Source organism: Mobula hypostoma, chromosome 9, assembly GCF_963921235.1.
Source record: "Mobula hypostoma chromosome 9, sMobHyp1.1, whole genome shotgun sequence".
NCBI lineage: Eukaryota > Metazoa > Chordata > Chondrichthyes > Myliobatiformes > Myliobatidae > Mobula > Mobula hypostoma.
In genome coordinates, this window is record NC_086105.1 from 147,452,259 (window position 1) to 147,477,976 (window position 25,718).

At 42.6% G+C, this 25,718-nt stretch overlaps 1 protein-coding gene across 1 annotated transcript in view; it reads right to left on the bottom strand.

Annotated features, from left to right (window-relative positions):
* Window positions 1-25,718, bottom strand: part of daglb (diacylglycerol lipase, beta) — a 65,046-nt gene that overhangs the window by 18,035 nt on the left and 21,293 nt on the right. Inside the window, exons 7-9 of the mRNA XM_063059394.1 lie at window positions 19,526-19,652; window positions 16,723-16,806; window positions 15,934-16,011 (exon numbers count right to left, since the gene is read on the bottom strand). Of these exons, the coding sequence (XP_062915464.1) occupies window positions 15,934-16,011; window positions 16,723-16,806; window positions 19,526-19,652 (289 nt within the window). The remainder of the gene's footprint in view (window positions 1-15,933; window positions 16,012-16,722; window positions 16,807-19,525; window positions 19,653-25,718) is intronic.

Consider the following 25,718-nt stretch of genomic DNA (forward strand, 5'->3'; position numbering starts at 1 on the left):
TTGCTTTGACATAATTTATATGTGGTTTCCAGCTTAATTTATTATCTATTACATTATCACTCCCATTTTGTTTCAGATACCTTATCAATTTCAACATCATTTATTCCAAGTTCACTATATGAGTTTGGTACACGGTTTCCAGATATTATGAATTTAGTTTTACTTAGATTCAGTGATAATTTGTTAGTATCAAACCATTACTTTATAATTTTTAGTTCTTTCTCCACTGTATCCAAAACTTGTTTCAGATGTTCCCCACTACAAAATATAGTTGTATCATCAGCAAATAATATACATTTTAATGTCTGAGAGACCATACATATATCGTTTATATACAAAATGAACAGCAATGGACCAAGCACTGAACCTTGTGGAACCCCACAAGTTACCCGCAAAAGTTTTGAATTCGAGTTGTTTATATGTACATACTGATACCTGTCTTCCAAATAACTACTTAACCAGTCATGTGCCACCCCTCTAATACCATATCTTTCTAATTTTGTTAATAATAATTTATGGTCAATGGTGTCAAATGCTTTTTTTAAGATCAAGGAATATTCCCTCTGTTCATTTGTATTCATTTCTTTCTATAGCGTTTAATATTTCTTCTGCAAAATCTATTAATGCTATTGTAGTGGTTCTGTTTTTTTCTGAAACCATATTGCTGTTCACAGAGTATATTATGTTTTGTTATGAAATCATGTAACCTTCTTACAAATATTTTGGAAAACTTTCAGAGCAAAGAAACTGGTCTATAATTTGAAAATATATGTTTATCTCCAGCTTTGTATATTGGAATGACCTTGGCTATTTTCATTTCATTGGGAAGTTTTCCAGCAATCAAAGACTGATTACAGATATGAATCAGTGGTTTCAAAACACCATCAATGATGTTTTTAATTAAATACATATCATATCCATTCCAATCTGTTCACTTCTTGCTCTTTGATTTATATACTATATCAATTACTATATCAATACTATATCAATCTTTTTCCTCAATTGCTCTAATAAACATAGTGTAAGTGTTTATATTGATAATATTACTATTTACTCCATCTTTATTGCTGGGTTCAGTAATTGATTTAGCTAATTTAGTTCCCACATTAACAAAAAAAATCGTTAAATCTATCTGCAACCAAATTAGTATCCTTTATTACCATATCATTGTTTGAATTAAAGTACAAATGTAGTAAGGGTAAATTGTTTTTCTTTTATTCTTTTTAATAATGTCATTTAAAACTCTCCAAGTATTTTTAATATTATTTCTATTATTCTCCAATATTACTATAATAACTCCTTTTAACTAGATCTCATAATACTTGTTAACTTATTTTTATATATCTTGTATTTAACTTCAGCTTCCTTTGTTCTATGTTTTAAGAATTTCTTATATAATACATTTTTGCAGACATTAATGCAGACTCCAATGTGCTGGATGACAAGAAACTGCAGAGGGCTGTAGTCTCATCCACCTTTCCTTTCAGGTTATGCCCTCTTTGAACTCGGAACAGTACAGCATGGTACAGGCTCTCTGCCCACTATGTTGTGCCCAACTCTTCTCATCAGGAGGGAGGTACAGGAGCCTGAAGACCCACATTCAATGTTTTGGGAACATTGGGGATAACTAACACTACCTTGCTATTCCTATTCTACATTATTTATTTATCAATTTGCAACATAGTAATTTTTTATCGTCCCACTGCCACAATAGATTTCACAACGTGTTGGCGATGATAAAGCAGATTCTGAGGTTGGACTGGTAATCTGTAAGGGTTGCTGCTCAAGGCAACATATGGATCGTGGCCTCCTCTTTTGCCACAATGAAGCTGCTCTCAAAGTGGAAGAGCAACATCTCATACACTGTCTGGGTAGCCTCCAACCTGGTAGCATGAACATTGATTTCTCCTTCCACTAATACAACTCCCTCCCTCCCTCTTCTTCATTTCCCCACTGATCTCTTATCACCTCCCTCAGGTTCCCCTCTTCCTTCCCTTTCTCCCATGGTTCACTCTCCTATCAGATTCCTTCTTCTCCAGCCCTTTACCTTTTCCACCCAACACCTCCCAGCTTCGTACTCATAACGTCAGTGGGCAGAGCTAAAGATGGTGCTGGAGGGTGACCTTGTCCCAGGTCATCAGCCAAACAGTGAAATTCTTCCTATTCCAACATCTCTATTTTCCTTTTTAGGCTGGCCGGGGTCCTGTTGGGTCTGATCTACAGCGTTACTCAAGCCGCGGTTCTGCACAGTGGAGCTTACCGATCAGCAGCATTTCATTCTCTCCAGGCTTGGCCTGAAGTCAGAGTGCAGCTTTTCGCAGCCCTGTGGACACAAGTTCTTACTGCTGTCACGAACTGAAGTGTAATGGGAGTCAGAACATCGAAGCAACTGTTGGAGGGCTTAGCACTTGGTGATCGATCGCGCTCTCTCTGGAGAGGGAGAGTTTGCTGCTAATTCTCCAGATGGGGAACTCAAAATAAAAAGCAATGCTTCAGATTGATTGTAACACTGAAACAGTGACCATCTCACCTCTCACTGTGGAAGGAGCTTATCTGTCTCTCCCTTGCCAGTGAGAGAGAGCCTGAGGGATGTCGAAGTGTTGGAGTGAACAGTTAGTTTTTGATGGTCTCTCTTTGGGGGCTTAGTGGGTGGTGGGAATGCTGATGCTTTATGCTAGAAGTGGGGGGAGGGTTGATGCTGATATGTGGGAGGGGGAATAGGGGACTTGTTTTTAACTTTTTTTCCCCCCGTCATTCATTCTTTGGGATTTTTTTTCTCGTTTCATGAATGTCTGTGGACAGTGAGAATTTCTGATTTTAAATGGAACCATTAAATCCTACCCCACCCACCTGGCTTCACCTTCTAGCTAATCCTCCTTCCCCTCTTACCACCTTTTTATTCTGGTATCTTCCCTCTTCCTTTCCAGTCCTGAGTCTTGCAAAAGGGTTTCTGCCCGAACGTCAATTGTTTATTCATTTCCTTTGATGCTGCCTGACCTGCTGAGTTCCTCCTGCAGTCTGTGTGTGTTGATATGGTACAGTGTTTACAGCCCAGCACTAGGAACGCAGGAGTTTAGGCTACTGTTCTGGGGAAGGCAAGTTCAAATCGCAACATAGCAACTGAGAACAGGAATTCAGTTTGTTAGTGAACTGAGAAACCACCAGATTGTGAGAAGAAGAAACACGAGGTTCATCTAAGAATGAAAATCTCAGTCTGTACACACTTCAGACCTGGCAAGCCAGAGTTCAGCATCATTTTAAACCTGAAAGCACCTACCACCAGGCTCACGGACAGCTTCTCCGTTCCAAGTCTATTGAATGATTCCTGGTTGTGTGATCTTCACCTTATTGCCTAGCTACACTGCACTTTCTCCGTTGCTGTTGCACTTTTTTCTGCATTCCGTTATTGGTTTTCCTTATTTTAGCTGGGTGAACTGTGTAGTGATTTGATCCGTATGAACAGTAAGCAAGACCAGGTTTTCACTGCGTCTCGGTTCATGTGGCAATAATAAGCCTATACTGTACCAATATCATTTATGGATGGACAATTGGTTTCAGCCTTGCCAGAGACATACACACCCTGACAGCAATCAAAAGCCAACATCTCACTTCCAACCTATCCATGTAGGCCACTGGTTCCCAGCTATTTTTATGTCATAGAGCCTTACCATTAACCAAGGGGTCCATGGATCCCAGATCGGAAAACCCTTATGTAGACCAAAAAACAGAGGAGCAGAATGAGGCAAATCAGCCCATCAAGTCTGCTCCACCATTCCATCATGGCTGATTTATTATCTCTCTCAATTCTATTCTCCTGCCTTCACCCCATAACCTCTGATGCCCTGCTGACTAACCAAGAACCTGTCAATCTTTGTTTTAAGTATACCCAGAGACTTGACCTCCACAGCCATCACAGTCCATATCTCATCCTGCACAGCAACACACAGAATGCTGGAGGAACTCAGTGGGTCAGTCAGCATCTATGGAGGGAAATGAACTGATTACATTTCGTCAGGACTGGTAAGAGATTGTTGTTTTTTCCACTTTATTTTTATTTGGATAAGGTATTCGCAAGTATTACACAAACTTTTTTACATACAAAACCTTTTCCATTTTTTATATATGTATAAATCTATATTTATACATTAACAAGTACACGTTCATGTTTGCTCCTACCCACAGACATACTTATCCAATCCCTGTGTACTTATTTACTTCATTTTATCATTTTTTCCCAAACCTTTTTCTTTACTTGTATTAATTCCACGTTTTCCAGAAATAAAACAGTGAACATTCAAACCAAGGGAGCTTACGTTAACACTATTACTACGTTGATGAGGAAAGCAGGAGAGTCATCTAAAGTCTACTCGCATTGGGGTTATAAATTCAATCCATTTATTCCAAATTTGATAAAAATATTTCTTTTTGAATTCTCAGAAAGTCATCTTTTCCATTTTAATTATTTCCAAAATAATTTCATGCCCATCTTCTAATGTAGGTGATGTTGGATTTAACCACTTTCTGGTGACTGATTTCTTACTTGCCGCTAAAAGGGCCTGCAGCAACTTTATATCCATCTTCTGTTCCAAAAACAATACATATCCCAAATAGAGAGTCTCAAAGTTTAGAGGTATCTGAGTCTTAAATACCTTAACCAATGTTCTGTGAATACCTTTCCAATATAAACTTAATTTAGGGCAATCCCAAAAAATATGGAAATGATTTGCCTCCTTGGAGTCACACCTTCTCCAACACGCCACGTTTGTGTCTTTACATTTTTCCTGGTATGAGGTCTTGAAGTATCTTACAATATTTTTCCAACAATGTTCTCTCCAAGTCAAAGAATTAGTCGAAGACCACTGAAAGCTGCATATTTTCCCCCAAGCCTCCTCTGAAAGTACCAATCCCACTTCTTTCTCCCACTTCTCTTTAATATACAATATGTTTACATTTTTGGCATGAGAGAGGGCATTGTATAATTGAGAATTTGATTTCAGAATCTTGAAAAATTCTAATTCTGCTGTTAATAAGTCTGTATATCTACAACTCTGGTTAAAGTAGTGTTGTACTTGAAGGTACCTAAAAAAAATCATTGTGTTCTAGGCCGTATTTATCCTGCAGGGATTGAAAACTTTGTAATGCACTTTTATGTATGAATGAGAGGTAGGTTGTAAGACTTTTCTTTATCCCTAGTTCAAATCTTTTATCTCCTCTGCTGGGAAGGAATTCGGTATCATAAGCACACCATCTGAAAAGTTTTAACATGTTGTAGATTCCACATGAACTAACCACTTCTGCCATACTTCTAGTGTGAGATTTATCCAGCTGTTTTTAATCTTTTCCAATTGGACCATCAATCCTTTGTCCGCAATTGAGGACTGTAGAGGAAAACTGTCAATCAATCCAAATTCTATTTTTTTCCATCTAGCCTTGTATTCCCCATTACACCAATATAACAGAGGGGTCATCTATGAAGCATGAAAATAGTTTCTCAAGCAAGGAAGTGCCATACCTCTTCCTTCCTTCCCTAACTGTAAGGTGTTAAATCGGATTCTAGGTTTCATTCCTTGCCAGATAAAGCCAGAAATCCATTTGTCCCATTCCCTGAATTGATTATCGTCTACTTCCACAGGTAAAGTCCGGAAAAAGTAAAGAAAACAAGGGAGAATATTCATTTTTATGGTATTTATCCTTGAATTTAGACTTAAAAAGGGGATAAGATTCCATCTATGTATATCTGCTTTTATCTCAGAAATTAACAGCCCATAATTTACTTGTGACAACATTGAAAGCTCTTTTGGCAGGGTTATTCCTAAATATTTTAATGATTTAGCTTCCCACTTAAGATCATATGTATCCTACAGTTTTTTGGATGCTGTATAATTTAGGGACATAACCTGCGTTTTCTTTACATTAATTTTATAACCTGATATTTTCCCAAACTCATCCAACAGTGTAAACAATCCTATGAATGATTTTTCTGGTTCACTCAAATAGACTAAGACGTCATCTGTAAATAGCGCCACCTTCTGTTCAATCCCTGCCACCTTGATACCTTTTACAATTTCGCTCCGTCTTATTAGTTGGGCAAGAGGTTCAATCTATAGTGCAAAAAGGAGAGGGGAAATTGGGCATCCCTGTCTAGTTCCTCTTTCTAAAATAAAAGAGTCAGAGAGGTCTCCATTTATCTTAATTCGAGCTGTAGGGCTGTCATATAAAGTCTGGATTACTTTAATAAACTTTTCTTGAAAGCTGAATCTTCCTAACACTCTATGTAGGAATACCCATCTAACTGAATCAAAAGCTTTCTTGGTGTCTAATCCCATTACCATTGTCTCTGTCCCGTTCTTGGTAACCTGTTCTAGCATGTGTAAAGTTCTCCTTACGTTGTCCTGAGTTTGCCTTTGCTGGATGAATCCAGACTGGTCTAAGTGGATGAGGCCAGGTAGAAGCTTTTCCAGTCTATGAGCTAATATAGATGAAAATAATTTATAATCCAAATTAAGGACACTGACTGGCTGGTAATTACTGCATTCTAGTTTATCTTTACCCTCTTTAGGAATAACTGAGATAATTGCCTCTCTCCAGGAAGGTGGAATTTCTCCTCTCTGTAAGATCCAATTAAAGGTGTTAAGTAATAATGGAACTAATTGTGACTTCAGCGATTTGTACCTCTCTGAGGTAACCCTATCAGAGCCTGGGGACTTTCCAGCCTTTAATCCATAGGTGGCCGCGTTCAGTTCTTTGGCAGTTACTGGTTCTAATAGGCATTCATTTTGTAAATCTGTGAGCTTGGGTAGTTCTAAAGAATTCAGAAAAGTGTCTATGTGGGACTCATTGGAGGCCCGGAGTTGAGAGTACAGCTCTCGATAATATGTTTCAAAACTCTCTTGAATTTTCCCTATTGTACTCTCAACAAGCTTTGTTTTTGGATTCTTTATTTTCTGAATTGTATTGCCTGCTTGTTGTTTATGTAATTTATATGCTAATAATCTAGCTGATTTACCTCCTACTTCATAATTCTTTTGTCTCAGGTAAAGAAAGTTTGACTTTCCAATGTGTAAATATCAATTTCACTTTGCAATTTCTTAATTTCCTGTTTTAAATTAGAATTAATTTTGTTGCTATCTACAACTTGAAGTTGTTTTAATTTTCCTTGAAGGTCTGCTAATTTTTGTGCATTGAATTTTTTCATGTGAGTAGTAATGGAAGTAATTTTTTCTCTCAGTACAGCTTTCAATGTATCCCATAAAATCACTGGTGATGTTTCTCCCATGTCATTAAGGTCTAGGTATTCTTTATTTCTCCCCTTAATCTCTCCATTACTTTCGAGTTATTGAGTATATGTGAGTTTAACCTCCATAGTGTCTTCCTTTCCAGGATTAGAGACATAGAGTCTGGGCTATGGTCCAACAAGTCAATTGTTGCAATGTTACACTCTTTTATCCTGAATCTATCTATGTTAAATATAAAAAAATAGTCTATCCTTGAATAAGCTGAATGAGGGTAAGAGTAGTATGTAAAGTCTTTATTAGTGGGGTGTAATTCCCTCCACACATCTATTATTCCCAACTCCTCCATCAATGATTTCACTTTCCTAGTCAGAGGTTTGTTCTGAATAACTGTTTCTGAAGAATCTAATGCAGGGTTTAACTGAATATTAAAATCCCCTCTGCAGATTACTGCCCCTTGAGAGCTGGCCATTAGGTCAAAAATGTGTCTATAGAATGACCATTCACTACCTGGTGGAGCATAAACATTCAGCAATGTTATTTCTGTACCTTCTATTCTTCCTGTAAACTTTACAAATCGTCCATCCCTGTCTTTAGTCTCTGAAATATGTTCATAGTTAAGAGCACTTGATAGCAAAGTAGCTATTCCTCTTTCGTGGCTCAGTTTATATGATGAATAAAATACATGCTTAAAGCCCATTCTTTTTAATTTTGCATGTTCGGATTGGCTCATGTGCATTTCCCGAAGGAAAGCTATTTGTGCCCTCTCTTTTTTTCAATTTAGACATAATCTTATTTCTCTTAATTGGATTCAAAACCCCATTAACATTATAGGAAATTATTTTTACAGGTTCAGTTTGCATTTTTCTCTAGTAGAAAAGAAAACACTCTCCTTTTCTTAACAAACAGTAAGCAATCCCTTTTCAACAGGAGACCAGAACACAAAACCAAACCCTAGGCAGTTTTGAACGTAGAACATTCAAAAGTTTTCCCCGACTTCCAACAGTGAGGCCTGAGCACTGACCTGCCTCAGTTCAGAGGGATAACCTCTATCTTCACCCTGTGTTAGGGGGCCCTGCGCAGTGTGAACGATCATGGAGAATTCTCCCCTTTTTATGTCTCGACCATATTGCTGTCATTCCAAGTTATTCCGTCTAGTTTATTTTCAGTTACCAGCTTTCATTTTACCTTTAAGTTCAATTTACTCTTTTCAGTCATTTCTCTTAATCTGTACTCTCTGTACGTTCGTGTCTGAATACTTGCAGCTTTTCCTTGTAGCTTGACACTCTGGTTCGAGTGGAGTGTCCTCGACGCACTGGCTGCCAAGTCCACCGCCGAATCTTCTCCAGTAGCGACTCCGGTTGGGTGATAACTTTAATAGGTAGTCCCCGGTCCATCAGGTCCGACGTTGCCTCCTCCACTGTAGCGTAGGTTTTTGTCCCTTCGTCGTAAAAGACTCTTAGCCGAGCTGGATACAGGGTCTGGAATCTGATGTTGTTTTCCTTCAGGACCTTCCGTGTCTCCGCATATTCCTCCTGTCTAGCAAGGATCCCCGGTGCATAGTCGTGGTCTAAACTGATTTTACCGTTGTTCCACATAAAGCCTTCCTTTTGCCATGCCAGCTTAAGCACTTCTTCCGTTCCATAGCTGAGAAATCTGACTAGAATCGATCTGGGCTGGGCGCCTGCCAGAGGCTGCAGTGCTAACACTCGGTGGGCCCGTTCTATCTGTAGGTCTTTTGCGTCTGGTATGTCAAGGTTCTTTCCAAGCAGCTTCTCCACGAAGGGAATCACCAATCCGAGTTTACCTTCCGCTCCTTCGGGAACTCCACAGATCCTCACATTTTCCCTTCTTGAGCGGCCTTCTTGGTCTATTAGCTTCCACTGGAGCTGCTCTTGTAGCTTTAGCATTTCAGCTATCACTTCCTCGGCGTTTTGCAGCCTCTCCTCAGTCCCTACAATCCTCACTTCAGCTTCATCTTACTTCAAATTAGTTTTTACCAATTCTCCTTTAATATCTTCCAGCTGTTTGTTGTTATCTTGTCGGAAATCACGGATCCCTTTGAGAATCAAATTCAGGTTTACCGATTCTTCCTCATTATCTCCGTCCTGGCTGGCCGTGGAGAAGCTAGTCCCCTCGTGTTGCTGCGGCTTGTTGTATTTATCAGCGTTCTGAGTGGACTTTTTATTCTTATACTTAGACGTCATCCTTGCCCCTTTTGTTGATATAGTTATATGATACTAAATATTTGTCTAATTTCGTCTTTGGGGCAGTTTACATTCTTTTTTGTCGAGGGACCTTCCCCTACGCTGCCACTCCCTTGGTGACCCGGAAGCGGAGCCCGGGACTGGAAAGAGATTGAACATAGGCCCTTCAGCCTACACTGTTGTGCTGAACCCTTCACCTGCTCCAAGTTCAATCTAACCCTTCCCTCCATTTCCATCATCCAACAGTCACTTCAATGTCTCTAATATATCTGCCTCTGCCCCTACCTCTTGCAGGGTGTTTCACTCACCTATCACTCTACATGGAAAAAATAAACATCTGACATCCCCCTAAACTTTCCTCCAATCATCATAAAACTGTGTACCACAGTAGTATAACAATTAGTATAACTCTGTTACAGCTGGGGGCAGCAGAGTTGGTTCCAATGCCATCGGTAAGGAATCTATTCCAACATGTCAGTCCATGGCCTCCTCTACCATCACGATGAGACCACACTCAGGTTCGAGGAGCAACACCTTGTATTCCGTCTGGGTCGCCTCCAACCTGATGGCATGAACATTGATATCTCAAACTTCCAATAATTGCAATCTCCTTCTCCTTCACCGTTCCCCATTCCTATTTCCCACTCACACCTAACCTCCTTACCTGTCTATCCCTTTATTCCATGGGCTTCTGTCTTCTATCAGATTCCCCCTTCTCCAGCCCTTTATCTCGTTCACCAATCAGCTTCCCAGCTCTTTACTTCAACCCTCCTCCTCTCCCAGTTTCACCCATCATCTACTACCTCATACTTCTTCCTTTCCTCCCCCCACCTTCTTACACTGACGACCAATCTCTTTTTTTCCGGTCCTGAAGGGTCTCGGCCCGAAATGTTGACTGTTTATTCATTTCCGTAGATGCTGCCTGGCCTGCTGAGTTCCTCCAGCATTCTGTGTGCATTACTGCCATCTAAGGATTTGTACGTCCTCCCCATGGATGTGTGGGTTACCTCCAGGTGCTCCTGTTTCCTCCCGGTTAGTAGGTTAATTGGTCATTGTAAATTGTCCCATGATTAGGCTAGGGTTAAATCAGTGGGTTGCTGGGCGCTGCAGTTCATTGAGCTCTAAATAACTAAAATTATGCCCACACACATAAACAATTCATTGCTGCCCTGGGATAAAAGTCTCTGGCTGTCTATATGATCTATGCCTCTTATCATCCTGTACACCTCTATCAAGTCACCTCTTCTGCTCCTTCACTACAAAGAGAAAAGCCCCAGCTCACTCAACCTATCCTCATAAGGCATGCTCTCTAGGCAGCTGATATAAAGAGGCTGTTTGGAGGGGGGGGGGAGAGAGAAGGGGAGGAATAAGAGCTGGCAGGTGACAGGTGGATCCAGGTGAGGGGGGGGATGGGAATGATGCAAGAAGCTGGGAGGTGACAGATAGAAGTGACACAGGGTAGAAGATCGAATCTGATGGGACAGGACAGTGGACCCTAGAGTCAAGGGAAGGAGGATGGGAGGGGAATTTGAGGGAGGAATGTGTGGTGATGGGAAGATTGAGAGGGCAGGGACAGAGGAAAGGGAAAGTGTGATGAGGCCAGTGATGAGAGGGAAAATAGAAGGGGGCTAGAGACAGAGGTGAGTGGTTAATGGAAGTTAGAGAAATCAATGTTCATGCCATCGGGCTGAAGACTACCAAGACGGAATACGAGTCATTATAGAGCCAGAGAAAACTTCACTTACCCCATTATTGAAATGTTCCCAAAACCAATGGACTTACTTTAAGGGTGGCGAGACCCGACGCAGACTGGGAGACTGCTTTGCTGAACACCTACGCTCTGTCCGTCAAAGAAAGCAGGATCTCCCAGTGGCCACACATTTTAATTCCACATCCCATTCCCATTCTGACATGTCTATCCATGGCCTCCTCTACTGTAAAGATGAAGCCACACTCAGGTTGGAGGAACAACACATTATATTCCGTCTGGGTAGCCTCCAACCTGATGGCATGAACATCGACTTCTCTAACTTCCGCTAATGCCCCACCTCCCCCTTGTACCCCATCCGTTATTTATTTTTATACACACATTCTTTCTCTCACTCTCCTTTTTCTCCCTCTGTCCCTCTGACTATACCCCTTGCCCATCCTCTGGGTCCCCCCGCCTTGTCTTTCTCCCCAGACCTCCTGTCCCATGATCGTCTCATACCCCCTTTGCCAATCACCTGTCCAGCTCTTGGCTGCATCCCTCCCCCTCCTGTCTTCTCCTATCATTTTGGATCTCCCCCTCCCCCTTCCACTTTCAAATCTCTTACTAACTCTTCCTTCAGTTAGTCCTGAGGGTCTCGGCCTGAAACATCGACTGTACCTCTTCCTAGAGATGCTGCCTGGCCTGCTGCGTTCACCAGCAACTTTGATGTGCGTTGCTTGACTTACTTTAAGGATTCTTCATCTCATACTTGCTATTTATTACTTATTTATATTATTGTTTCTTCGTTTTACATTTACACAGTTTGTCTTTTGTACTCTAGTTAAACACCCTAGTTGGGCAGTCTTTCATTGATTCTGATGTAGCTGTTATTGATTATGCCCACAAAAAAGTGAATCTCTGCGTTGTAAACAGTGACATATATGTACTTTGATAATAAATTTACTTTGAACTTTTAACCTTTGAACCTAACATCCCATCTCCTGTACTCTGTACTTTGATTTATGGCCAATGTGCCAAAAGCTTTCTTTATGACTGTGACACCACTTTCAATGAATTATGGATCTGTATTCCCAGATCCCTTTGTTTGTTCATCCAGCGTATGTCTAATCTGAACTTGGCAGTCGAGGAGACCATGGACAGATATGTCAGGGTGGGAATGGGAAGTGGAATTAGAATGGGTGGCCACAGGGAAACTTCAGTAGTTACAGCGGACAGAGTGAAGGTGCTTGATGGAGAAATCCCCTAATTCGAGTCACGTCTCACAGATGTAGAGGAGGCCACAATGGGAGCATTGGAATGATAAAGGAAAGGGCCTCCAATCTTTAGACACAGACTCTCAATACAGACTCACAGACATCAGGCCTTCAACTACAGCCCATGGCCCAAACTCGTTCAATTTCAAGTTCATGGTCATTCAGCCACAAACGAAACCATGTTCCTCTGGGCCAAGGCGCACAACACAGTACGTACAACTCACGGACATAACACAAAGTAATATTACCACAAATAAATGAACAAATAAGGTATATTTATGACACAAGTTCAGAAGTAAATAGTATAACACTCCTGGTGCTTCATGCACGAGTCCCGAGTGGTAGCGGGGAGTTCAGTAGTTTTACAGTCTGGGGGAAGAAGCTGTTTCCCATCTTAACAGCTCTTGTCTTAATGCTGCGCTACCTCCTGCCTGATGGTAGAGGGTCAAAGAGATTGTTGGACCGCTGGGAGGTATCACTGACAACGTTAAGGGCCTGCATACACAGCTTCTGATAAATCTCTCCAATGGGTGGAGGAGAGACCCTGATGATCCTCTTAGCAGTCCTCACAATCCTTTGTAGGGACTTGGATGTGTGATGAAATGCTGCCTGACCCACTGAAGGTTGAGCTGTTGACATCTCAGGTCAGGAATCCAGTTGAAGGGTTTTGATCTGAAGCGTTCATCTCCCTCCACGGATGCTGCCTGACCCAGCATTTACCCAGCAGTTTAGCTATTGGAACACTCTATGAAAGCCTGTTAGTGCCCTCTGCTGGGGGGATCTTGCCTCTCACCCTCCAAGGTCTCAACAACAACCTCTCACTCAATGTCAGCAAAACCAAGAGCTGATTTTCAATCACGGGATGAAGTAGATGGAGGTCCACGACCTAGTCCTCCATTAGAGGATAGGAGGAGGAGATGATCAGTAACTTTAAATTCCTTGGCAGTATCCTATCAGAGGATCTGTCTTGGGACTGGCACTTTTATCCTATCAATCTAACCGAATAAAGCATTCTCAGGCTTCCAGTTGGGTACAGGTAGTGATTTTAACCAGTGACAAACTCTGCTATCTCCATCAGAGATGATGCCTGGGCATGTCTACTCCGGTGGTATTTATACCCCAATAGTCCATCCCTCCTGATTGGTTAGTCTTCATCCAATCAGGTTTCCACTGCCCCATCTTGCTTACAATCGAATTCCAGTTGTTACTTAGAGCAAGTCTTGGTTAAAATTGTTTTCCCCTAGCTTTATTTCAATGGCTTCCTTCACCAGGTGGTCCCAAAAGCCATTGGCGCGGCACAATAGTTTGGTGCTGAAGTCAATCCAATGGCCATTGTGAATGCAACATGCTGCTATCGCTGATTTCTCTGGGTAACCCAAATGGATACACCTCTTGTGCTCCTTGATGGAGGTTTCCACCATACATCCCATCTGGCCGATATACACATACTCTGCATTCACACAGAATCCTGTAAATACCAGTTGTCCTGAGTTCCAGGTCATCTTTGACCCACATAAGCTGGGATTTGAGCTTCCTTACTGATTTGTGGATGGCATTCATCCAGTATTTCTTCAGGAAACTGTGGAAATATAGGGTAGACAGGTGGCAGCAATGGGTTGTTCTTTGTTGTTAGGTTTCCTGGTTTTTCCATCAATCCTTTTAAGGAAATCAATGAAGGTGGAGCAGCATAAATCAGCTAGACAGGGCACATGGTGGAAACCTGCATCAAGGGGCACATGAGGTGTATCTGTTTGGGTTACCCAGAGAAATCAGAGGTAGCAGAACGTTGCATTCGCAATGGCCGTTGGACTGTCTTCGACGGCACAAAACTTCTGCGCCGTGCCAATGGCTTTTGGGACTATCTGGGAAAGAAATAAAACTAGAGAAAAGGGATTTTAACAAAGATGAAGGTCTCACTCTAAGTAAGAACTGGAATTTGAATGTAAACAAGGTGGACAGCAGAAAGCTTATTGGATGGGGACTAACCAATTAGGAGGACAGACAACAGGGGCACAGATACCACCAGACTAAACGTGCCCAGGCATCATCCCTAATGAAGGTGGCAGAGTCTGTTATAGAAAAATTGGTTAAAATCAATACTCGCACCTGGCTGGAAGCCTGCGAAGAGTTTATCCGTCATATTCGCCAGCAAAACACAAACCCTTTCCTCCTACATAATGCTCCATTTTTCTTTCATCCACACACCTGTCTCAGAAACTCTTAAATGTCCCTAATGTATTTGCCTCTACCACCATACATCTATTCCACGTATGTACATGCTGTGTGAAATTCCTACCACCGACATTCCAATTACCTTAAAATTATGCCCCTTCGTATTAGCCATTTCCACTCTGGGAAAAAGTCTCTGGCTATCCACTCAATCTCTTCCTCTCATCATCTTTACATCTCTATCAAGTCTCCTCTCATCCTCCTTCACTCTAAAGAGAAAAGCACCAGCTTGCTCAACCTACCCTCCAAAGACATGCTCTCTGATCCAGGTAAATCTCGTCTGCATCCTCTCCAGAGTTTCCACATCCTTCCTGTAATGAGGGGACCAGAACTGAACTCAACACTCCAAGCATTGCCTAATTGCCATTTGACACAGACTTCATAGTTTTTGAACTCAATCCTCTGACTAATGCACACCGAAGGCCTTCTTTCTTTCCTTTTAAATCTTTTTATTAATTATAATTGAAAATCAACAACAGAGAAAAATACATCAAAATAATCAAGATAACATATCCATATGTAGAATAAGAGCTAAACTATCAACCAGGCTGAACAGAATATCAATAATAATCAAAAAACAAAGTATTAAAGCTTTTATTTTTATGAAAAAAAGGAAAGAAAGAAAAAAAGAACCCTTACTAACTAAAACAGAGAAAACCCCTAATAACTAAAAAAAAAAGGGGGAAAAAACCCTTTGGAGCACAAACCCAGAGCTATGCGCCATACAAGCTTCCATAAAAAAAAAGACATCAAACCGCCAACCAAATCCATATAACCAAGCATCAGAAAAGGGCCATCTGTATTAACTCAAGTCAAATGATAATAATGGGCAAAAGTACCCCACCTTTTCTCAAAGTCAAATTTAGGATCAAAAGTTCGACTTCTAATTTTCTCCAAACTAAGACATAACATCACCTGAGAGAACCATTGTATCAAAGTGGGAGCAGAGGCATCTTTCCATTTTGATAAAATAGCCCTTCTAGCCAATAATGTGACAAATGCAATTACGTATTGGTCAGATGTAGACCAAAGGCCTTCTTAACCATTCTTTCAACTTGCATGGCATTGAGTAAAGGTGAATCCTTGATGAGAAGCTGAAGAAGATTGGGCTTAGGACACTGCAGTGGCATCCAGTAACTCAGCATCAATAGCCCAGGCCAGTAGATTATTAAAGCAGCACTGAACCACAATGAAGCAATGATTTCCTGAAGCCAAACTGAAGCAGAAACGGTAGCTTGCACAGTTTTAATGACTGATCATTCTCACCGGTCTGCCAGCCTCAGTTGAGCAGAAACACCTACCTTGTGTGCCAAACTTTCTCCTGTCACCCCGCTTACGTTCAACGTCTCGCAATTTGCGCACAGATCTGTCAACGCATCCTACGGGTTAAAGCAAACGTTAGAGCCGGCACAGAACTTGGACGCACTGGAAGCAAGGATACACTCATCCTCCTGAGTGAGGACTGAGAGTTCTTCCAGTTAGTTCTGCTCAATTTGTTCATTCCTGGGTCAAAATAGTTAAGACTTTATTTCCTGGAGCCTAGGAGAATGAGGGGAGATTTGATAGAGGTATACAACTTCATGAGGGATTAAGATATGGTAAATGCAAGCAGGTTTTTTCTCCCCCCACTGAAGTTGAATGAGACTAGAGACTAGAGGCCAGAGGTTAAGGGTGAAAAGTTGAATATTTAAGGGGAACACGAGGGGAACCTACTTCACTCAGACAGTGGTGAGAGTGTGGAACAAGCTGCCAGTGGAAGTTGTGGATGTGGGTTTGACTGCAATGTTTATGAGAAGTTTGGATAAGTACAAGCATGGAAGGGATATGGAGGGCTACGCTTCAGGTGCCGGTCGATGGGACTAGACAGAATAATAGTTCAGCATGGACCTGCTGAGTTCCTCCAGCATTTTGTGTGTGTTTTTCTGGATTTCCGGAATCTGTAGGTTCTTGTGTTTATGATTATGATTCAGGCCAGGCACCACATTCAAGTGACTATAGACAAACGGGTGGATGCCAGATACCTTCCACCCAGTACTATTTAGTCTGCAGAGTTGCACAAGTGAAGTTTAAAAAGACAAAGTGGGGCTCACCTCCAGTGAAAGTGTTCCCCGGACAGCCACCACCACTGCTTCCTTCTTGTGATCCAGCGCCACAAAAAAGGGAATTTCGTAAATCTGCACGGGGCGTGGGGCAAAAACAAAACATGAAGATTTATAACTGCGCTCCCTCAACTGACAGCTACCAAACCTCCGACATCACCTCTCATATTTAATATGTGGATACTCCTACGGGATTAAACAACACCTCAAGAAGGAAACTAGCAAAGGTTGTCAATGGGCAGACACCCACTGCCTTTGTCGTAGGATAGAAGATTGGCTGACAGGCAGGTAGCAAAGAACGGGAATAGAGGAGGGCTTCTCTGGTTGGCTACTGGTGTCTAGTGGCCGGTGTTGGGACTGCTTCTTTTCACATGATACAGTGGCATGCAAAAATTTGGGCACGCCCGATCAAAATTTCTGTTACTGTGAGTAGCTAAGCAAGTAAAAGATGAACTGATTTCCAAAAGGCATAAACGATGACACATTTCTTTAATATTTTAAGCAAGAAAACTTTTTTATTTCCATCCTTTAGTTTCAAAATAACAAAAAAGGAAAAGGGTCCAAAGCAAAAGTTTGGGCACTCTGCATGGTCAGTACTTAGTAACACCCCTTTTGGCAAGTATCACAGCTTGTAAACGACTTTTGTAGCCAGCTAAGAATCTTTCAGTTCTTGTTTGGGGGATTTTTGCCCATTTTTCCTTGCAAAAGGCTTCTAGTTCTGAGAGATTCTTGGGCTGTCTTGCATGCACTGCTCTTTTGAGGTCTATCCACAGATTCTCGATGATGTTTAGGTCGGGGGACTGTGAGGGCCATGGCAAAACCTTTAGCTTATGCCTCTTGAGGTAGTCCATTGTGGATTTTGAGGTATGTTTAGGTTCATTATCCTGTTGTAGAAGCCATCCTCTTTTCATCTTCAGCTTTTTTACAGACAGTGTGATGTTTGCTTCCAGAATTTGCTGGTATTTAATTGAATTCATTCTTCCCTCGACCAGTGAAATATTCCCGGTGCCACTGGCTGCAACACAAGCCCAAAGCATGATCGATCCACCCCCGTGCTTAACAGTTGGAGAGGGGTTCTTTTCATGAAATTCTGCACCCTTTTTTCTCCAAACATACCTTTGCTCATTGCGGCCAAAAAGTTCTACTCAAAAGGTTCAAAGGAACATCTAAACAAGCCTGATGCATTTTGAAAACAAATCCTGTGGACTGAAGAAATTAAAATAGAACTTTTCCTTTGTTATTTTGAAACTGTAAAAGATGGAAATAAAAAAAGTTTCTTGCTTAAAATATTAAAGAAATGTGTCATCTTTAACTTTATGCCTTTTGGAAATCAGTTCATCTTTTACTTGCTCAGCTATTCACAGTAACAGAAATTTTGACCAGGGGTGCCCAAACTTTTGCATGTCACTGTATGTCAATGACTTGGATGAGGGAATTGATGGCTTCATGGCCAAGGTTGCAGACAATACAAAGAGAAGTGGAGGGGCAAGTAGTGTTGAGGAAGCAGGGAGGCATTAGACAGATTGGGAAAAGGGGCGAAGAAGTGTCAGATAGAATAGAACGTGGAGAAGTGTACGGTTATCAGTTTGGTAGAAGGAATTAAGCCGTAGACAACTTTCTAAATGGGGAGCGAATTCAGAAATCAGAGGTATAAGGAGAATTAGGAGTCCTCATGCAGGATTCCATAAATGTTAGCTTGCAAACTGAGTCAGCGGTATGGAAGGCAAATGTAATGTTAGCATTCATTTTGAGAGGACTAGAATATAAAAGCAAGATGTAATGCTGAGGCTTTATAAGGCACTGGTGAGACTGCACAAGCAGTTTTAGACCCTTTATCTAAGGATGGGCTGGCACTGAAGGGGGTCCAGAGGAGATTCATGAGATTGATCCTGGGAATGAAAGGGTTAATGTAGGAGGAGCTTTTGATGGCTCTGAGCCTGCCCTCACTGGAGTTTAGAACAATGAGCAGGGATTTCATTGAAACTTATCAAATATCGAAAGGCCAAGATGGAGTGAATGTGGAGAGGATGTTTCTTGTGGTGAGGAAGTTGAAAATAGAAGAACGTTCCTTTAGAACTGAGATAAAGCAGAATTTATTTAGCTAGAGGGTGGTGAATCTGTAGAATTCATTGCCACAGACAGCTTAGACACACTTACAGTAGAGATTAACAGGTTCTTGGTTAGTCAGGGCTTCAAAGGTTACGGGGAGAAGGCAGGAGAATGTGGTTGAGAGGGAAAATAAATCAGCCTTGATGGAATTGCAGAGCAAACTCGATAGGCCGACTGGCCCAGTAATGCTCCTTTGTTTTATGGCCTTGTCTACACTCACTGAAGTAGCTACCTCTTCTCATTGCTACCATCAGAGAAGGTGGGGTACAGGACCCCGTAAACATACACTCAGTATTTTAGAAACAGCTTCTTCCCTCCCATCATCGGACTTCTGAATGGTCCCTGAACCTATGAACATACCTTACTATTATGCTATTTGCAATATTTATTTTTATATATGTTCTTTTTGTGATTTATAATATTTTTAAAGGTATAGCACTGTACTGCTGCTGCAAAACAAAATTCAAGACACGTCTGTGATAATAAATCAGGCTCTAATGATTTGGAGTGACCTGACAGACAGTAATCACTGGCCCTGCAGTAACGCTATCCTAACCACAAAACACCCTCTGGGACGGCCCCCTCATTGATAAATCATCCTGCCACTAGAGTGAGCCCAGAACCGTATAACTGAATGGTTCGCAAGATAAAGGCAGGGATCCAAGTTTGTGGCGATAGCCATTACCTTGTTGTGCAAGCTGATGTGGATAAAATCACGGGATTGCAGCCCTGTGGTCTGCAGCATAGATTGGAAATGACAGTTCAAGCAGTCTCCACCAACTATGTCGTGCTCAGGAACTTGGCATCTGCAACTGGAGAGGAAAACAATCACAACGTGGATCACCGCATCTGCAAAGGGCTCAACGAACACACCGAGACGCGAAGTTCCTCACGCGCAGGGCGAGGAGCTCAGCACCAAGACCCCCCAATACCATGCCTGACCCCAACACAGAAAAAGCAACAAGGCTGGACTTTATGTTTAAAGATTGGCTTTATTTGTCACACGTACATCAAAATATACAGTGAAATGCACCATTTGTGTCAATGACCAGCAAAGTCTGAGGATTTCAATGAGGAAAACCCCCATTCATCTAAACTTCACCGAGTGTAACCCCAGAGCTATCAAATGTTCTAGTACATCAGCCCTGTCATTCCTGGAATCATTACTGTGAACTTCCTCTGCACCCTCTCCAACGTCAGCACATCCTCTCTCAGATTAAGGGCCCAAAATTTCTCACAATACACCAAGTCTGACCAATGATTTATAAAGTCTCAGTACGAGAGGTGATTGATAAGTTCGTGGCCTAAGGTAGGAGGAGTCAATTTTAGAAAACCTAGCACATTTATTTTTCAACACAGTCCCCTCCTACATTTACACACTTAGTCCAGCGGTCGTGGAGCATACGGATCTTGGATCTCCAGAGAGTGTCCACAGCAGGGGTGATTGACAAGTTCGTGGCCCAGGGTAGAAGGAGATGAGTTATACAGCTCTCCTTACATGCACATGCAGTTCAACTCTTTTGAGTGATTATGCAGAAAGTTTGGCGTTAATAACTCATCTCCTTCTACCTTAGGCCACGAACATCAATCACCCCGATAAATTATTAACTTCAAACTTTCTGCATAATCACTCAAAGAGTTGAACTGCATGTGCATGTAACGAGAGCTGTATAACTCATCTCCTTCTACCTTAAGCCATGAACTTATCAATCACCCTTGCTGTGGACACTTTCTGGAGGTCCAAGATCCGTATGCTCCACGGCTGCTGGACTAAGTGTATAAATGTAGGAGGGAACTGTGTTGGAAAATAAATGTGCTAGGTTTTCTAAAATTGACTCCTTCTATCTTAGGCCACAAACTTATCAATCACCCCTCGTATTACATCCTTGGCTAATGAAGGTAGGTGTCCAGGACTTTCTTTACCACCTTTCTTCCCACCTCCCAATTCTGTGTGAATATTCTCCTCCAGCACGCACTCAGTTCATGTTCTTTTGATGTTCTTCACAGGGCCAAACAGTTTCAACCTTAACTTTGAACTCAGTGCAGGGGCCAGCCCCTTTCTCAGGATTCCTGAGGCAGGAAGTCCAGATTTGGGAAATGGCAAGATTTCATTACTTTTCTCATGCTACCATTAGGGAGGAAGTACAGGAGCCTGAAGACACACACTCAATGTTTTAGGAACAGATTCTTCCTCTCCGCCATCAGATTTCTTAATGAACAATGAACCCATGAACTTTGTATTACTATTCCTTTTTCTCACCATTCATTTAATTTTGTAGCTTATGGTAATTTTTATGTCTCGTACTGCTGTCACAAACAACTAATTTCACAATGCATGTCCGTGATAATAAACCTGATGCTGATTTACTTAACTCACAACGTTTAAGGGGAACACGAGGGGGAATTTCTTCACTCAGAGTGTGGAACAAGCAGCCAGCAGAAGTTGTGGCTTCAGTTTCAATTTCAACGTTTAGGGAAATTTGAATAAGTGCATGGATGGAGGGCCATGGTCTAGGTGCAGGTTGATGGGACTAGGCAGAACAGTTTGGCATGGACTAGATGGGCTGAAGGGTCTGTTTCTGTGCTATAGTGCTCCATGACATCAGTAGTATTTACAGGAGGTGCTGCCTCAAGGAAGCAACATCCATCAGGTCCCCTCCTGACGAAGGGACCCGGTCTGAAACCTGGATTCTTTGTTCCTCTCCATAGACGCTGCCTGACCTGCTGAGTTCCTTCAGCACTTTGTGTGTGTCACTCTGGATTTCCAGCATCTGCAGAACCTGCTGTTTATCCAAAGATACCCACCATCTGGGTCATGCCATCTTCTCACTGCAAACATCAGGCAGGAGGTAAAGAAGCCCAAAGTCCCAAACCACCAGGTTTAAGAACAACTAATCACTATAGTTTAGCAACACAACTTGCACTAAAATGGATGTTTCTTTTTGTTCTAATTATGCTTTCTTTTAAATATTATGCATAATTTATGTTTTAATTGTGATATGCTGCTTATATGATGCTATTTGTCAGTGACACTGCATATTTATTTATTTATTTATTTACAGTGCAGGGGTTCACAAACTTTATTATGCCATGGACCACTACCATTAAGCAAGGTATTACTCCACCCTCCCCCCTCCTCCCCCTCCCCCCTCCCCCCCCTCCCCTTGACATTCCCCTACAACCCCCCCCCCCAATTTAGAGATACAGTGTAGAACAGGCCCTTCCAGTCCAGCAAGCCGCATCCCCCAGCAACCCACCTACTTAACCCGAGCTAATCACAGGACAATTTACAGTGACCAATTAGACTACTAACCATTGGACTGTGGGAGGAAACCGGAGCACCCGGAGGAAACCCATGCAGACATGGAAGGAACGTACAAATGTACTTACACCCCGAGCTGTCGTAGCATCTTGCTAACTGCCCCAACCGTTGCAAGCAAGTCTTTCCATTGCGCTGTGCATGTAACAATACACTTCCACTTCTCAGGCCACCCAGTCATTGAGAAATCAGGATGTCAACATGGATAGGTTGCTGAATAATATCCAAGTTTTGCCACAGGCAGCATTTGTCAATAACTTCATTAGAACAGACCTAACTCGTTGCACACCACACCTGGGGTAGACATTGTGCAATGTGTTTGACACAAGAGGAAGTTCAAAAGCCCTGCATTTACGCAGCAGTCAGCAATATTCTCTACATTGAAGGTAGATACACAATACATATTCACTACCCAACCCTCTGGCCTATTTATGTATTGAGATACAGCGTGGAATAGGCTTTTCCGGCCCTTTGAGCCACGCCACCCAGCAATACCCAGAATTAATCTCAGCCTAATCACAGGACAAGTTACAATAAGCACCTACAATAAGTACGTCTTTGGACTGTGGGAGGTAACCAGAGCACCCGGAGGAAACCCACATGGTCACAGGGAGGACGTACAAACCCCTCACAGGCAGTGATGGGAATTGAACCCGGGTTACCGGGACTGTAAAGCATCGTTCTAACCACTCCACTACCATGCTGCTCAATTAATTTTTAGTGAAGCATTAAAAATCTAATTTGCTCTTTCAGGTGGACATGGGCTTGGTGTGGCAGCTGCTCTGCATGTGACTACAAGAAGCTGCAAAGTTGTAGATATCAGGGAACCACCCTCCTCTCTATGGACTCTATCTATACTCGGCACTGCCTCAGAAAAGCAGCCAGCATAATCAAAGGCCCCACCCAGCCCAGACATTTGCTTCTCCTTTCTCCCATCGGGCAGAAGATACAAAAGCCTGAAAGCACGTACCAGTAAACAGTTCGCTGTCCTAGCAACGAGACCTCGGCGGTGGCACAGTATTCAACAGTCTCACAGCCGGAGGGAGGGAGCTGTTACCCAGTCCCAGTCCTGATGTTCCTGTACCTCCTTCCAGACGGTAGTGGGTCAAAGAGATTCTGGGATGGGTGGCAGGGATCCTCAACAATGCTTTGGGCCCTTTGTCTACAATGCTCCCACTAAATGTCACAAAAGGGGAAGCGGGGGGGAGGGAGACCATGGCGATCCTCTTGGAGGTTTTCACTATCCTCTGAGGGGTCTTGTGGTCCAATGCCTTGAGGCTTCCATACCACTCAATGATGCAGCCTGACCTGCCGAGTTCCTCCAGTATTTTGTGTGTTGGGTTGCTTTCTGACCAGTGGTGTACCATGACAATCAGTGCTATGATCCTTCCTTCTACTTACTTCTTTAGGGATACAACACAGTAACAGGCCTCTCTGGCCCAACCAACCCAGGCCATTCAATTACACCCATCTGACCGATTAACCTACTAACCCGTGCATCTTTGGGACGTGGGAAAGCACCGGACCACCCGGAGGAAACCCAGGCGGCAACGGGGAGAACGTACAAACTCCTTACGGACAGCGGTGGGAATTAACCCTGAGCCACTGGCGCTGTAATAGTGTTGTGCTAAATACTGTGCTTCCATGATATCCTACTGTTACACACTAAATGATTTAGATGTGAACGTAGGAGATGCAGACAGCAGGAATATTAGTGTTGATAGTGAGGAGACAGCCTTATATTGACCAGTTGGCAAAGATTGGTAGAGAAATGGCAGATGGAATTTAACCCTCACTGATGTGAGGTGATAGACCTTGGGAGCCCTATAAATTGTAGAACATGCAAGGCAGACGACAGAGTTAATGACAGGACTCTTAGCAATGTGGAGGAACAGGGGGATCTTGGGGTCCACGTGCGTAGATCCCTCAAAGTAGCCACGCAAGTTGACGGGTGGTTGAGAAGGTGCATGGAGTGTTGGGCATCATTAGTCAGGGGACTGAGTTGAAGAGCTACAAGGTAACGTTGCACCCTATAAAACTCTTTTTAAACCACACTGGAGTACTGTGTTCAGTTCTGGCCACATTATAGAAAGGATGTGGAAGCGTTAGAGAGGGAGCAAAGGAGATGCACCAGGATGCTGCCTGGAGTAGAGAGAGGAAAGGACGAGCAAGCCAGGGCTTTTCGCTTTGGGGGAGAAAAAAAAGAGGATGAGAGATGACTTGATAGAGGTGTACAAGATGACAAGAGGCATAGATAAGAGTGCACAGCCAGAGACTTCTTCCCTGGGTGGAAATGGTGAATACGAGGGAGCATAATTTTAAGGTCACTGGAGGAAATGTCAGAGATAGTTTTGTTTAAGTGCAGAGTGGCGACTGTGGACTGCGCTGCCATGGGTGGTGATACAAGCAGATACATTAGAGATGTTTAAGTGCAGAGTGGCGACTGTGGAACTCACTGCCGTGGGTGGTGGTATAGGCAGAGACATTAGAGATGTTTAAGAGTCTCTTGGCTGAGCACATGGATGAAATAAAAATGCAGGGCTACGTGGGAGGGAAGAGTTAGATTGATCTTAGAGTAGGTTAAAAAAGATCTACTTACAGTTTCAAATTAAAATACAATTATTGCTGTCTACAACACATTCATGCCCCTGAGGGCTCACCATTTCCGGAAATCCCCCACTGTGTCCATGGATACCGCATGTTTCTTCTCCACGGAAACCTGGGCATGGATGTAACTCCGAAAGAGGGTCAGGCAGAACCTCGACCTGCTAATGGCCAGCCCGGCCAGGCCCAGGAACAAGCCGAACAGGAGACCCTCTTTACCGGGTGACCACAGATCAGGAGCGTGGGGCTGAAGTACAACCAGAACTTCAGAAGCAGCCCCACTTTGATGTTAAAAAAGAGGCTGCAACCTGACATATTCCATATACACCTGGTACCACTGACTCCATCTGGCTACACAACAGACAGTCAGTGAAATGGCTCAGAAATCTGTTGCATGGCACTGCCCTGTGCAACACCTTCCACTGCAGGTCTCCAAAGTCACTCCAGCTGTGATTTCACACAGAGTCTAGGCCATATTACTAAATGCAGTGGATCCTGGTTGCTTCTGCCATCAGTTTACCACTTATTTGGGACAACTCTAAAAGAGCAAAAACTAATCAAGAAAATAGCCACGACTGCCTTCATTTATTTGAGACACCATGTCGCTAAATTGGGGCAGGAGACTGTTACTGAGCAGCTTCTAACTAGCATCAGTTGTATTTCATTGAAATGCATAATTTATAACTCAGTTAAATGGTAGTTTGTCTTTGTCATTGCAAACACGAGGAAATCTGCAGATGCTGGAAATTCAAGCAACACACACAAAAAAACACTGGTGAACGCAGCAGGCCAGGCAGCATCTATAGGAAGAGGTACAGAAACGTCGACTGTACCTCTTCCTATAGATGCTGCCTGGCCTGCTGCGTTCACCAGCATTTTGTGTGTGTGTTGTTTGTCTTTGTAATACCTTTTTAACTACTTTCATGAAACTTCAGCTAATTGGGGCAACCGCTCA